Source organism: Colletotrichum gloeosporioides (assembly GCF_011800055.1).
Source record: "Colletotrichum gloeosporioides strain Lc1 chromosome Unknown consensus_49, whole genome shotgun sequence".
Lineage (NCBI taxonomy): Eukaryota > Fungi > Ascomycota > Sordariomycetes > Glomerellales > Glomerellaceae > Colletotrichum > Colletotrichum gloeosporioides.
Window position 1 is genome coordinate 151,729 of NW_025544694.1, and position 14,777 is coordinate 166,505.

The window sequence follows — 14,777 nt, forward strand, 5'->3', positions numbered from 1 at the left end:
CGATTCGTAGTAAGACGATCCGTAAGCAAACAGGCATTCTCGTCCTTGCGGGTAGTCTTAGCTGAGCAATTTGACTAGTTTGTCCGGCACCTAGGGGCATTCCGACCCCGATGATCGTCAGGATCCACGGCCGACCCCACACGCCGCGCCAAGTCGGCACCGCAACTCGCCCGAGATGCCCGTCCGTGATGATTCTAGTCCTCACGTTTCAAGTCGTTTAAATATCGAGATTCAAAAGTAAGTCTCTAAGTAAAAAAAAAAAAAAAAAAANAAAAAAAAAAAAAAAAAAAAGTTCTTAGTATCTTACAGACATCATCTCTATTATCACCCGCCATTTGAAACGCAGAAATGGGCTCCCTTTCCAACAAGTTCGCAATCGCCGATAGCATACGGCGTGAACCGTCATCTGGTCTCTCAATATTGGTTGTTGGTGGTGGTATTGCCGGGCTTGGCTTTGCAATCGAAGGATATCGAAAGGGTCATGATATCCGTATTATCGACCGACGACCCAACTTCGACGACTACGGTAATACTGAAACAGCCCTCCCCCCCCCCTCAAAATCCTCTCGCTAAACTAAAGTCCAGGTGACATTATCGGCATTGGAGATTCCGTGGTGCACTCTATGAAGCAGTGGCCTAGCTTTCTAGAAGCTTGCTACCAGACACCATTTCCCAGATCCTATGATGCATACAAATTTGACGGAAGTAAGATTGGCAAGCTTGGGGAGGGTCTGGGAATGAGCAGGTCGGAGTTCCATTCGCTGCTGCATCAGTATGCTCTCCACATCGGCATCCCAATTCGCTATGGCGCGAAGGCGGTCGACTACTTTGAGATTGAAGATGAAGCTGGCGTTGAGCTTGAAGACGGAGAGAGGATTTCTGCAGACATCGCTGTTGCTGCGGACGGCATTGGTTCCAGATCGTGGCGGTTGATAGCCGGCACCAAGGAGCAACCTATAAGCTCGGGCTTTGCTCTGTTCAGGAGCACGTTTCCTGTTGAGTTGGCTTTGAAGAATCCCTTGGTCGCTGAGGCTATCGGGAACATTGAATGCGTTAGCCGACTCTTCTTCGGCTCGGGAGCTCATTTGGTGATGGGAAAGACTCCCAAAGATATGATATGGATGCTTACTCACAAGGTCAGTCGATTCTTCATTCACTAGCCGTGTTTTTGGCATGTATTCTAATTGATAATCGGTGATTTAGGATGACGGGAACGCCCAGGAGGACTGGGCCAAGCCTGCTGACCCAAAGGATGCTCTGCCGTATGTGGAAGGGTGGGCACCCTGGATACAAGAGATTATCAAAATGACGCCCAAGGACGGAGTTGTGGACTTCAAGCTCATGTGGCGCAATCCGAGGGAGAAATGGGTCTCTCCGAAGGCCAGGGTTGTTCAGATCGGCGATGCAGCTCACACCTTCTTGCCCACGTCGGCGAGTGGTGCGACCATGGCACTTGAGGATGCATTCTCTCTGGCAGCTCTGCTTCATCGAAGTGGAAAAGCCGAGGCACCTCTGGCCCTCCGAATTCAAAACAAACTCCGGTTAGTTCACACCTTTTCGCTGGTCAAATTTGGTCTTATTAGCTAAACGTTCCAATTGACAGGTTCGAACGCGTGACTTGTGCCCAGAAGATGGGGTTCAAGAATCGAGAGAACTTTCACAATACGGACTGGGATGCTGTGGCTAAGAACCCATCATCAATTCTGAAGCAGGTTGATAGATGGGTTTCCGAACACAATCCGGAGCAGTACGCGTACGATAGTTATGACAAGTGTTCAGCTCACATTCTCTCTGGAAAGCCATTCCAAAACACGAACACGCCTCCGGGACACACCTTCAAGCCATGGACGGTGGACGAGCTTCTGGCATACGCTGAGCGAGGAGAGAGAATTACGGATGACGGTGATTGGTCGTGAGAGACATTCAGAGCATTGATCGCGATTGAAAGTCAAGATTGTACAAGGATTGGCATGTGGCCTGAATAGAAAGACCGATATTAGAAAGGAGCATTAGATTAGAACATAGCATGCCTTGCACGATGCTTTTACGCGAGTATCCGTTAGTGAGACGCAGCCCGGACATCAAGAACGGCACGGATGAGTAGGTTGCAAATAAGACTCCCGAAGGAAGCAGGTACTCACTCAGTCGTATCCCAAGCCGAAGCTTCCAAACGTGGCATCGATGGTGAGTCACAAACCAACGGCAGGTGCAAGGGCGCTGCTGCAGGGAAACATTCGAGTCGAGTTGGCTCCTGCTTGCCTTGCAGCTTCCCATTCGACTGCCCATGTAAGTATCTAGGTTGACCACCGATCCGTTCGACGTCAAGCTACCTCGATCACCGGCATTCGTTTCTTCCCGACTTTATCTTCCAACTACCTTTCGCTAGCTTCTTTAGTATTCCTCTTCATTTCTAGGAAGCAGAAGTAATCATGACGGACCCCCATATCCGTCAATACTCCCACCTCGGTGGCACCACCACTGAGCTCCTCGAGCGTTTCGCCGTTTCTGAGCTCTGCAAAGGCTGGCCGGTCTATCGCGATGCCAGCGAATGGGCCAACTACCGCTCCATCTTCGCCGATGACGCCATCGTTTGGACAAGTGCGCACATTTTCCCTCCTCCGTGGAAAAGTCTAACACATGAGCCATGATGTGTAGCTTGGAGTGGACCTCAGCCCATCGAAGACTTCATCCGCATCTCCATCAGTGGGAAAGAAGCTGGTGCCTTCATCATGCATCGCGAATGCGGTACCCTTGTCGAACTCAATACCGAGACGAACCGCGCCGTCGGCAAGATGAAGGCTACGATCACGCAGCGGTTCCAACACCCCGACGGCTTCGAATACGACGTCGACTGTGACTGTCGCTTCATGTTCTTCTACGAAAAGACCACAGATTGGAAGGCCGTCTTCGTCAAGTTGGTCTACGAGAAGGACAAGTTGGTGCCCGTCGATGGGAGGGTACCGTCCTTTGCCCCTGAGGTCTTGGCCAAGTACCCCCAGGGCTACAGGTATCTTGGCGCAGCGCAGAGCACGCTGGGCTATGACATCGACTTAGACCTAGTAACGGGCAAAAATACTGTGGGCATGTACCGATCGATTGAGAGATGGTTGGAAGAGCCGGCGATGTCTCGTTCTTTTCGTCCAGAATGATAGTTGAGCAGGCAAGAGGGAAGAACCTCGAGGAGCAGAAGTCTCTGGAAGACGTGCGGTACCTGGAACCTAAATTCGAACAATACCATTCAGTGATAGTACGAATTGACAAAGATGTGGCGCGAGTAGGTCAGGAGACGTTTTCACGAGAAGAGCTCCTCCGTCATTGGGTCCTGATTCATCCTCGTTCCACAGCCAATGTGGTGATTTGCATTACATCTATTTCAAGGCGGTTTTGACAATGCTCGCTACGTTCCATGCGCCGAGTAATCATTAATCCCTCCGCCATGCAAGAATTGAAAGTGAGGCCCCGCTGTTCCAGTACGCCAGACACACTGTACCCAAGCCCGCTCATGATGCCCAATGATTCTTTTACGTATGTCCTATCAGACGTTCCAACATATACATGCCCGTCCATAACCCATCTCTTACAAGACCATCCATGTCAAGATGACGCCTGACACTATCGCAGCGAAGCTGGGGGAGGATATTGAGGCTGATGACCCAGAACCTGCCGACGGAAGCCCCGACGTCTCTGGAGAGGCACCGGTTGGGAGATTTGATCCTGTGCCGGAACCTGTGCCGGAGCCAGACCCGGAACCAGATCCGGAGTTTGAGCCGGTCCCGGCACCAGTGTTGGGCACGGTGGTAGTACCGTTGTTGACCGGGGACGTTACAGGGGCACCGGGACACAACCCCTTGATGGCAGGAATATCTTCTGGGCGGTTGATAGCCATCGTCCTGGTGCCACAGTTGACGTATTGAGCAAGGTAGGCGGCATTCGTATCGAGATCGAACACGGCTAAAAGGGTTTGTTAGCGGGATCCTCACTGAAGATTATCATGCTTCCAACGTACCATAGGCTGAACGCAGGAAGGTGTCGCCCAGCAGCGTGAAATCCGAGTTCGGAACAATGCCAAGGTAACAAACCGGCGGGCTTGTGCGCAGCTCACGAATCATCTCCTTGTATGGCACCTTGATCTTCATCCCTTCAAAGTCGAAGTCGACAGTTCCGTTGAGGTTGACCAGAGTACAGGAGACGGGGTAGAATCCATTAGCATCGAGACCCGGTGAGCCAAAGTCGGACGCAATCGTGTTCGCGATATCCATAGGTAGCAGGGTGAGAGTAGCTCCGCTGTCGAGGAAGACCGGCATGTTGCTATTTGGGTAGTATCGTGTTCGTCCGCTCGGCGGGGTGATGCTCATCTGGGTCATTTCAACCCAGTACCGCGCAACACCATCAGGAGACTGGTCGGCAGGAATGATCGGCAGGCGAGCCAGAGATCCAGAAAACTTCGAAGTGTCGATTCCACCGAAGATGATGGCCCCTTCCTGCTCATCCTTTGATCCTAGAGCCAGACTGAAGGCCTTGGTCTTAGTAACGTTCTGAGCCGCAAGTTCGTCGATGAGGTTCTTGTAGCGCGTGTTGACTCCTTCACCGGCGCCAATACCAAGGATACCAGCAAACTGATCTTCCGAGCTCGTGGCAACACCGAACTGAACATTCTGCATCGTCTGCCGTGACCCGGCGAGGGCTAGATTGTCGCGGACATAGGTGATGTTGGCAGCGCCAATGCCGTAGCGCAGCGTTTTCGTCGTGCGCAACGGAGTGACAGTTGATGATTTGGCGGTGTCGTAGAAGCCGACGGCTTCACAGAAGCGTTGATCTGAGGCGCTGAGTATGCTGCAGTCCGGGTTCACCCACAATTCGAAGGACCCGGTATCAAGCTGGGCGTAGACGGGTTGTGGGGGCGTGCCGATGTTGACTGATTCTTGTGAGTCCACAAACACGGTTCTTGGCAATGTTTGATATTAGAAGAGGGGTTGCGGTAGCTTACGTTGCGCGTAGTATGCCACATCTGAACGGTTGGCGAGCTTCGCTTCGACTTGTCGGCTGAAGACCCCACGCTTCGTGGAGTGGATGACAGGCAAGGTGACAAAGGTAGCCTTCATGTCGACTTCGTCGTCTACCGGCAAACCTCTCATTGAAACCGGAGGCTGAAGCTTTGGAGCAGCGGGCAAAGCCTCCAGATCGTCGGTGAGGATGTCGTCGAGCAAAAGCTTCCGCGGGCGGTTCCCATTCACACGTCTCCTCCTCAGCCTCGAAGTCACCGGTAGCGTCATCATCATCGTCTCCGAACCCTCATCCGCCGGTAGAGGAAGCCCTCGCGGGGCAACATTGTCCTTGGCGTCGTGCTGCGTCGTGTAAGGGATGACGGGAAGAGTCATAAAGGCGCCAAAGTCTCCGTCATCGGTTGGTAGTGCAGGCCATGCTTGTGTGCGGGCGACTAGCGAGAGGGCCAGTAGGGCGGAAGAGAGTAGCGCCATTTCTGGCGCCGGGAGAGAGGGTGGAAATTCGGGCTATCGCGGTCGTCGCCACATGGGAACTATATTCAAAGAGGCGCTCGGGGCGGATGTTGAAGTTCACCAGACAGATGAATCGATCGGCGGACGGGCGGTTCAAATCTCGAATTCGGCTCTCAGAGCTCGGGCGTCGTTCAACGAGCGGATTGGCGAAAATGGATCACTAAAGTTTACGACAAAAGGAGCGGAACGAAGAAGAATATCAGAAAAAGAAAGAAAACAGACAAGCTGTGTTGACGTTGGATGAATAACGACGATCCTGTCGGAAGAAGATGAAGAAAAGATGCCGTTCAAACGGCAAACGCAACGCAATGTAAAACACGCCTTGGCTGGTTGAAGAAGAATACTAAGAAGAGGGAAAATAGAAGCAGGGACTCCACCGTCGACGCAGTCAACGATTGAGGACGAAGGGAATAATTGGTAAGAGGGAAAGAGAAACCGAGAGGAGAGGCCGTGACAGGAATAGGAACAGGAAGAGATCGACATGGGTTGAAGACACCACACAGACAGAGAGACGAACTGGTCGGTACCTTGTCCCAGCTGTCAACGCCAAGGGAACGGGGGGCTCGAGGATGGGGAACCACAGTGTCTCAAGAGCGACATGGTTCGCACGTTTTTTCGCCCTTCTCTTCTGGTGGCTCCCCTGTCGAATCTCGGTGCCCGCAGAGAAGGCCGCTGAGCCAAAATCCAAATTTGGCACGCGAGCCAAGAAGCTGCGAGCGCCGTCCGAGGCTACTACGGCATTCTTGGGCTCGGCGGAAAGCAAACAAGCAGCATTTCTGCGCCGACCGGTGGGATATTCCCTCGAGACTCTTCTCGCAAAGTCTCAAGCTTGGAAGGGAACGCAAGTGATTGAGACTTGGCAGTCGGGCCTTGGCAACCTCGAAAGACGATGGCAACGGCTCTGAGTGGCCACTATGGGCATCTCAAACAGTGACTAGCGGCCTGGCGTCACAGATTCCGCTGGGGGTTGCAGGCGAGCCAGGGTGCGGAAATCGTAGATCAGACAAACCCTTGAGACGAAAGCGGACGCGAGTGGTGTGAGACTCAGCGGCACTAAGCCCCTTCAGGTCACCTTGGCCCTGTCTTGGCTCCTCTTTTGAGGGCACTCACCGAGGGGTCGGGAGGGGTCCTTGGGCAGAATCTCTGCGACCTGTGACCTGAAGGGGCGGGAGAGATCAGAGCCGAGAGAGCTGGGCGGCGTTGGCCAATTGAACGATGGATAATGATCCGAGAACGACAGCATCGAGGATCTTGTGAATTTCGCGAGTGCTTGTTCTGAAGGCTTGATGCATCTGTTAGCCAATCCTCTTGAAGTGATCCGCGACGGTGGAGCACCAGTCTGAAGCAGGGAGAGCATTGAAAATGCCCAGCCGCCTCGATGCCTCCAACAATCAGACCATGCGTATGCTTCTCTCAGCTCATGGCCAGCAATTCCAAACACCACTGTGAAAGAGAAGAACAGGCGCGAATACAGGAAGATTGAGTTGAAGAGGCGTATGCAAGATGAAGAACAGAGATGGAATGGTTAAGGTTAGAGTCTTTCCGTGCAGGACGTCAACGACTCAGTGGGGATGGAATGGGCCCTTCAGCGGGTCTCCCGCGCTTGTGCCCGTGCCTTGCTACTCAGTCCGTCTTCCATGTCGATGTCGACGCCGAGCACTGTCGAATGACTCCGACCTCGTAATCCGAGTAGCACCGGAAGCCAGCCAAGACATTTCCAAAGTTCGAGATTGCAGGTTTCATGGATAGTGTTGATCAGCATGCGGCTACTATTCCTTGATCGTTTATTCCACCCAGTCCGGATGGTGTGCAGTCGCATTCGGTGCTAAATTTATATACACCTCCGCCGCCCTTCGTCCGCACTTTTGAGGGGTCACGGCTCAACTTGCCCCCATCATGAAATATCCTTTCCCAAGCCATCCTCCAGACTCGCCAAGATGAAAAAGCCATAACGCAGAAGCTCGGCGGTGTGATGTTCTGTGCTGGCCAAGAGAGGCTGAATGAAGTCTCAATTTTCAGCCAAGCTGTCTAATGCACCCTGAAGTCTGAAGGAGTCGATGTTCATTTCATTCACTGCGAGAGTTTCAACTTGACAGCGACAGTTGAGACTCTATGTCATCACCGCTGGTACGTGCGGCTTAACGCATTTTGTTATCAGCCCAAAAACCTAAAATCAAAGCATAAAGCACGGGCGTGTACAATCTTTTGAAAGTGCCCGGAGAGGGGTCGGCGATTGAGGCTATTGATGCACTGATGTTGCCCGTGAATCTGCAACAAGTTGCTATTGTAGTTGAGCAAGCGACTTTTTTTATCGCAACCTTGACCAAAAGCTACAACAACTCCCTGCATCAATCTCTTACTCCCGTAGACCGAGTATCTTCACTCGGACTCCCTTGGTGTCATCCGTGGGCTCGCCCAGAAAGCAATCCCTGTGATGATCAATGTCTCTTTCCCGTACGACACCGTACAGCTCTAAGTCAAAACGTCGAAAGAGCTTGGCAAGAGCGATGTACATCTCAGCCCATGCAAGACTGTGATTAAGATCAGTCACATGAAACGATTGAACACAACGGTGATTTTGCGGTCAAAACTGACTTCATCCCTATGCAATTTCTGTGGCCACGGTGAAAGGGCAGAAAGTACTTGACGTTGCGGGCGTATAGAGGATCAGACTCTAGCCATCTCCCAGGGTCGAAATCTTTTGGCTCTGGGAATACATGAGGGTCCATCATGAGGTCGGCAAGGGTTGTTCCGATCGGCGTCTGGAGCGAACATGAGTGAAATTAGTCAATCACACGTAGAAGTGTATATGGTTTTGAGGGGGCAACATCAAATTTCGCGACGAGCCAGTGATTTCAGCTTACATTCGGCGGAATTATCCAGTCGTTGTATTTCAAGTGCTCTGTTGGTGCTTGCAGTACAGCTCTTGAGGTAATAAGTGCAGAAATTCGAAGAGATTCTTTGATAACCGCAGGCTACTCAGGTATAAGAATCCGAACGATTAGTAAGTCATGAGAGTGAAGTGTCTGGACTTACAAACCAAGTTAGATTCTCAAGACTTTTCAGGTGTGTCGATGCGTTGGGATCTGGCATGACCGAGTCTAACTCGTCCCTCAGCCGTCCAAGATACTCTGGGTTGGCAATAAGATGGTATATGGCCGTGGTCAATGTCCGAGCGATAGTGTCGCCTGACGCTGTCAAGACGCCGAAGCCTTCTTGGGCCATTCGCTTGTATGACTTCTCTGAATCAGGTAGATTCGATGACAGAATAGCTTGCATGAGATTGCTCGGGGCCGCAGACTTCGCCTGCGTAGACCCGAAAGAATTAATAGCAACTTTTGCCTGCTGCCTGATGTTCTACTCATCAATGATGGTGTGAGATGGTGTCAAAGGAGGTTGCATTAGGACATGAGCCTGACTTACCCAGTACACTTGAACCACAAGAGCCATATCCGCAGAAATCAGCTTTATCAACCAAAGAGGCAGTTCTAATGCGTAAGGTATGATCCAAGGGAACTGCCGGACAAACGGCGTCACATGCAACAGACCAATGATACTATGTCGCCACACCTGGGCCTTCTCTTGGTCTTGCAACAGCTTCATATCGCCATCCTCGCCAAGAGCATGGGCACAGTAAAAGTCAGTGGCGAAAGCAAGTAAAGGGATGCGGATATTGAGCGGCTCGCCATCGAACATAGCCTTCTTGAACACTTCGCATAAGAGGTCGACTTTCTCGTGAATGAGATCTTCATGATTTAAAACAGACATCCTGGAAAAGAACCCGGAGATCGCTGCCCTCCTTCGGCGGTGGAGTTCGTGGTCAACTGTGCCAAAAATACCGTCCGGAGTGCCCTGAACTCCAGCACTGGGAGGATACTTGTTTCGACGAGCACCTCCACCAGCATAAATTTTGACGAAGAACTCATGGTCATTGACATGAAGCTCATGCGGGTTGATGCGAACGATTGGGCCGTAATCTTGATGCATGCGCTGGATTTGGTAGGCGAATGTCTCGCGAGGTCCACCGAAAGTGTCAACGTATAACTCATACCAGCCGGTGAAGGCCGACAGTTTTGGACCGGGAAACTTGGACAAGGGATGAAACGTAAGTCGGTATACTCCCAGGCCAAGAGCGTAGAAAAGCAACACGAATACTATGACTGATACAGTAGACCACAAGGAGCCGCCAAGGGCTACGTAAGTAAAAGGTCCCATATGAATTTGTGGTGTTGTATGACGCTTGATAAAAAGAGTATTCCATGGACACCAGGGCGTTAGACAATGCTGGTGTTGAGGAACTAAGATATTAATGATGTCGCTTTCAGGGTTCTCTTCGAGTCCGACTCGACGAATGGATTGATCATGAGCCTGCTCATGTATATGCTAGGAAAGACGTGATCCTGGCATGTGAGACTATCAACAAGCTCCAGATGATATCTTTGACCGCTTGTTCTGCGCCCAGAATAGCTATCTCGGGGCTATGCAAGAAGAGCGGTCCTTGTTCCTTTTCTGGCGATGCATGGTGAATGATATGTGACGAGCAGGCGCTTGGAAGTGGGTTCATCACATATTGTGCCGCGAGAGGCGAAAAAGTCTTTTCATCGGTCCTGGTACGGCTGGGTAGATCAAGGTCAACAACGACATCACGATATGATCGGTGATGCATACATATTTAGATGGTAAAATGAACTAGCTACTTTTTCATAGGTCTTTTCGATAGTGAGATTGATTGAGCCAATGAATTTCGTCCTTTCCGACCACATTCATTCTAGTTACTGCAGTAGTCTTGCCGCATTTATCGACGCTATGTCACTGCACCCCAAGGTTTGCATGCGTGGCAGCCCACGTCATGGCAGGCATCCGTGTTTGGACAAACTTGTAGTTCCAAAAGCCGAGGCACAAGTCGAACTATTCACTACAAAGCCCACATTATGAACAAGAGGTGAGCCAGAACCCAAGATGGAACCCGAAGCTTTGATTTAATTTCGATGAGTTCATTGGTACACGTCTGACTTCAGACGTTCGATATCTGCACGTAGATGGATCTACCCCTCATTACTACCAGGGGATACTGTATTCTGGTAAATCAGTCACCCCACGTAGGCTTTGTCCGAAAGGCCCATGTGGTCAAGTGAAACTTGAAATACTGAGGTGAACGGTGACCACTGTACGGTATGCGGGACAACTGGAAAGACTCTATTGGTCGCTTCCATTTAAGAGTTAAGATGCCTTGATGCAAGCGAGTTGCCCGATTCTGGAAGGAGCTACACTTACCAGGGTCACGTCTCTTGCCAGTTGCTCAAACGCTGATATGATGTTATCTACAATGCTGATCTGACGTGTGCAGCGGTGAAGACCAAATCAGGCTCGTCAGAAAAGATGCGTCACAAACAGGGGATGGTTTCTTCAGCAAAATGCTCGGCTAATGCACAGCTCTCCAGTTCAAATCCCAAAATGGATGTTCAGCCGTCAATGGCATCATGTTGGTCTGGCATCAATAGCTACCGAGACCCCTGGGTTGCACCCATTTTGAGATGAACACCAATCTGAAGATGCCCCTCGGCTTCTAATTCGCTCGGTATTCATTCCGACTCCATCATTCAACCGTAATGTTCATCGGAGCGGTCCATGATAAGTCTGCTGACCGTGACCAGGCTTTTGAACGGCATCGAGGCGTCTAGGACCAAGTATGTATATAAGAGAAAGAACAATGTAAATCTTGCTAGTACCTCAGCTATCAATGCGAATAGCTTCACAATTTTCTGTTTGTTTTGATTGACTGTGACATGGCGCTGCACGGAAAGCCCATTCGCCAAGAGCTGCTTGAACAGTTGAGAGGCCAAGAGCTCCGCATTCCAGATCTCAGACTCATGTTCAAACACTGGCCCATGGATATCAATTCTCAGCTCAAGAGCATCCGTGCCTCAGTTCCAAACAGAATATCAAGGTAATTTTGGAGTCTCTTCCCAATCCGGTCAGCTTGGCCTTGTCGCTGAGAATAGCAGCCTTACCGAGTCTGCCCAGAAGCAAAAGCTTTTGACCAAGATTGACTCGGGGCTTTTTTCTTCAACATGGTGGCCCGGAGCTACCTTGGCAGACGGAGACATCTTGTCGTGCTTGGCTCTATGGGTATGTGATACAACCAAGACTCCGCTGATTAGCTTGGCTGGCACGAATGGTGTCAAAGCTTTTCATTTGGGATGACGGTATGTCTCCCAATGTCTCCGAGACACTTGCACCCAAATTAACGGATAACAGAAGTAGATGCGGAGGTCGGAGACTTGGCGAGTGATTTCCAAGCCGCCCAAACTTTCCGTAAAGAAACCATCGAGTATGTCCGCCATTGTCTCGGGCTTGATGAGGGTGATTGCGTCACTCGAGAACCTCCAGAGAGTAGGATCATTGCATTCTTCAAGGTAATTGGCGATGCATCATGTCAAGCCTACGGCTTAGGTATGTACTTCACTGGCCACTATGATTTAATACATGACTCAAATAAGAGGTATCTAGAACACCGAGAATTGTTGTTCAGAGAGCTTGAATTCTTCATGAAAACGTCCAAAGTAGAACAGAAGCGTAGACTGAGCCCTGATCTGCCTTCATTAGAGGAGTATGTTGAGACAAGAATGGGAACGAGCGCTGTCAATGTCACCAGCTTCTTTAACGAGTGAGTTGCATAAGTCCAGGAAGAGGTCTTGACTCACACGCCAGAAGGTACGCGTACAGAGTGCCGCTCCCAATCAAGATGCTCGCCGATCCTTACATGAAAGTCATATGGGACAAGACGAACATCATAATATGGGCGTAAGTTGAGACAGTTCATAATTGTTCCCACTCGCTAACCTGCATCACACAGCACGAACGATCTGTTGTCCCTCAAGAAAGAAGTGGTTAGTTTGTTTTCAATTTGAGGACATGTCGGGATGGAAGCCAAGCTAACACCGGAATCGTAGGGTCAACAAACAGTAGACAGCATTGTTCCACTCTTGTTTCGCCAGTTCGGCAGCTTGGACTTGGCCGTCTCGATGGTCGTGGAGACGATTGAGAAGGCCGTTGAGGACTTTGACTACGCTGCTTACATCCTTACTGAACGATACTCTGGCGACGAATCTCTGATTGGCAATCTCAAGACGTACATCAACGCATGCAGACTCAACTGTACAGGCAATCTGAACTGGAGTCTTCAAACCGGTCGGTACGGCGTATCTAAGCACACAATTGCAGGTGGTGTCATGATGCGTCTGGAATAGGATGTGGCAACCAGCAGACACCGCTAATCATTGAAATGGGGCCCCGAGATTGACAACGTTATCGGGTGCTTACGAATCCTTTGATGTCATCATGCTTCAGGTCTGCTTACACAACCATCGGAAGAGGACAAGGTGAAAGCCAGCGGATCTCTCGACACCCATAAAAATCAACCTTCTTCCTCTTTACATTTTCTGACAATAAGTCCTTGATGCATCAATCAGCCCGTCCATCAACCGTATCTGCAATGTCACAATCTCTGCCCAAGACCACCAAGCAGTGGAACGTTGTAGACGAAGGCGGACTTGCTTCGCTCCGATTCAGCGAACAGCCCGTGCCTGATCTGGGAGATAACGAAGTCCTCGTAAAATGTGAGCTTGCACTGGACACAAATCTCGACAATTGCTGACATTAATGGCGAAGTACATGGCGCTGCTGTGAATGTAGGCCTCGCCACAATGTCTCAACGATTTTCAACCCTCTAACACGATATGTCGTAGTTTCGTGACCTAGTCATCCACCAGGGGAAATATCCGTGGCATGTCAAACCCAACGTCATTCCTGGGTCAGACGGAGCTGGTGTTGTTCTGGCCGTCGGGAAACATGTGATTCGATTTCAACCAGGAGATAAAGTTATCACGGTCCTCAATCAGACACACGCTGCAGGGTCACCCGACATCCTAACGTCAAAGTTCGGGCTAGGCGCTGGGGTTGACGGTACCTTTCGCACCGTCGGAGTGTTCAACGAGCAAGGACTGGTGACAATGCCTGAAGGGATAAACTTCATTGAAGCTGCCTCTCTGAGCTGCGCCGGGGTGACGGCTTGGAACGCTCTGTTTGGACTTGAGGGAAAGAAGACTTCTGCAGGCCAATGGATCCTCACTCAGGGCACTGGGGGCGTCAGCCTTTTCGCCGTGCAGTTCGCGAAAGCAGTTGGCGCGAGAGTCATCGCCACTACTAGCTCTGATGAAAAGGCAGAAATACTTAAAAGGCTTGGGGCTGACCATATCATTAACTATCGGAAGACGACAGACTGGGGCGTGGCTGCAAAACGCTTGACAGGAGGTGGTGGGGTCGACCTTGTTGTCGAAATTGCTGGAAATAGCACATTGAAGCAGAGCGTAGCCAGTGTAAAGCTTGACGGCACCGTCGTAACTGCCGGTTTTGCTGGAGGCGATGGCCAAGACCAAGGTCTGCCAACTTTGCTGGACACTTGGCTCAGTTTGTTCACCGCTCGAGGTGTGTGGGTTGGTAGCAGGCTTCAGATGGAGGAGATGTGCAAGGCAATTGAAGCCAATCCAGACAAGCTACGGCCTGTTCTTGATCCCAAAATCTTCAAATTAGAAGATCTGGAGTTGGCATATCAATACCTACAAACCGGAAGGCATCAGGGCAAAGTCGGCATTGACATCTCCTGAACTAGGTGTATCCATTAAGATAGACATCATTCGCTCTTGGAGTTATCTAATTGAGGAAAGCCACGTAACAATGTCTTATGCCTTATTCATCCTCGGATGTCGTGATAGTACATTTGATGACTCCCGCCTCTGAAAGACCCAACGTAAGTCTCATCCTAATTGAATTGACACAAAAGTGATTGCGCCGAAAAAGTTAAACATAGTTGTTATGTTGAGCTCGTGTAAGCAAGTTGCACTACAAACAATGAACCAGAGGGTTATCTCGTCTACTTTGTCCGTCACTGAGCAAATCATGACAAGTTAGACTGAAGTCCGAGCCGAATTAGCAGGAGCCTCCCTTCTGCGGCCAAAGCTCCGGGTTAACAATAAAACTCCCCGCAATAAGGAAAGTCTATTAAATGGAAGTCATAAGAGCTATAGAACCGATCTTATGCTCATCGTTTTCAATTAAAGGAAAGTCAATGCAGGTACCAGACACTCCTTTAACCTTCATTGAGTTGTCGATTGTTTCTTTCCGCCTCCCATGGCAATTAATCTGAAGCGGTGCTGCTTCACCAGCCAGAAGCTCGTTTATCTGCCGCAAATGGTTTTCGTC

The 14,777-nt window shown here is 50.4% G+C and overlaps 6 protein-coding genes across 6 annotated transcripts; 4 read left to right on the forward strand and 2 right to left on the reverse strand.

Moving 5' to 3' along the window:
• Window positions 1-348: 348 nt before the first annotated feature.
• Window positions 349-1,916, forward strand: GCG54_00012077 (FAD-dependent monooxygenase fsr3; the record flags this gene model as incomplete). Its single annotated transcript, XM_045411965.1, has 4 exons — window positions 349-526; window positions 586-1,136; window positions 1,204-1,541; window positions 1,604-1,916. 4 exons carry the CDS (start codon window positions 349-351, stop codon window positions 1,914-1,916), a joined length of 1,380 nt encoding a protein of 459 aa, XP_045263749.1.
• Window positions 1,917-2,429: 513 nt separating this feature from the next.
• GCG54_00012078 (PEP2-like protein) lies at window positions 2,430-3,149 on the forward strand (the record flags this gene model as incomplete). Its single annotated transcript, XM_045411966.1, has 2 exons — window positions 2,430-2,598; window positions 2,656-3,149. 2 exons carry the CDS (start codon window positions 2,430-2,432, stop codon window positions 3,147-3,149), a joined length of 663 nt encoding a protein of 220 aa, XP_045263750.1.
• Window positions 3,150-3,577: 428 nt separating this feature from the next.
• GCG54_00012079 (Acid protease) lies at window positions 3,578-5,477 on the reverse strand (the record flags this gene model as incomplete). The annotated part of the gene is made up of 3 exons (XM_045411967.1): window positions 3,578-3,951; window positions 4,007-4,915; window positions 4,988-5,477. 3 exons carry the CDS (start codon window positions 5,475-5,477, stop codon window positions 3,578-3,580), a joined length of 1,773 nt encoding a protein of 590 aa, XP_045263751.1.
• Window positions 5,478-7,872: 2,395 nt separating this feature from the next.
• On the reverse strand, window positions 7,873-9,731 carry GCG54_00012080 (Trichodiene oxygenase; the record flags this gene model as incomplete). The annotated part of the gene is made up of 5 exons (XM_045411968.1): window positions 7,873-8,047; window positions 8,112-8,278; window positions 8,381-8,491; window positions 8,553-8,873; window positions 8,940-9,731. 5 exons carry the CDS (start codon window positions 9,729-9,731, stop codon window positions 7,873-7,875), a joined length of 1,566 nt encoding a protein of 521 aa, XP_045263752.1.
• A 1,571-nt stretch (window positions 9,732-11,302) lies between these two features.
• Window positions 11,303-12,766, forward strand: GCG54_00012081 (uncharacterized protein; the record flags this gene model as incomplete). The annotated part of the gene is made up of 7 exons (XM_045411969.1): window positions 11,303-11,463; window positions 11,522-11,645; window positions 11,704-11,722; window positions 11,775-12,183; window positions 12,231-12,320; window positions 12,373-12,406; window positions 12,470-12,766. 7 exons carry the CDS (start codon window positions 11,303-11,305, stop codon window positions 12,764-12,766), a joined length of 1,134 nt encoding a protein of 377 aa, XP_045263753.1.
• Window positions 12,767-13,011: 245 nt separating this feature from the next.
• GCG54_00012082 (Zinc-type alcohol dehydrogenase-like protein) lies at window positions 13,012-14,182 on the forward strand (the record flags this gene model as incomplete). The annotated part of the gene is made up of 3 exons (XM_045411970.1): window positions 13,012-13,135; window positions 13,188-13,207; window positions 13,265-14,182. The coding sequence occupies 3 exons, from the start codon at window positions 13,012-13,014 to the stop codon at window positions 14,180-14,182; spliced, it is 1,062 nt and encodes a 353-aa protein (XP_045263754.1).
• Window positions 14,183-14,777: the final 595 nt, after the last annotated feature.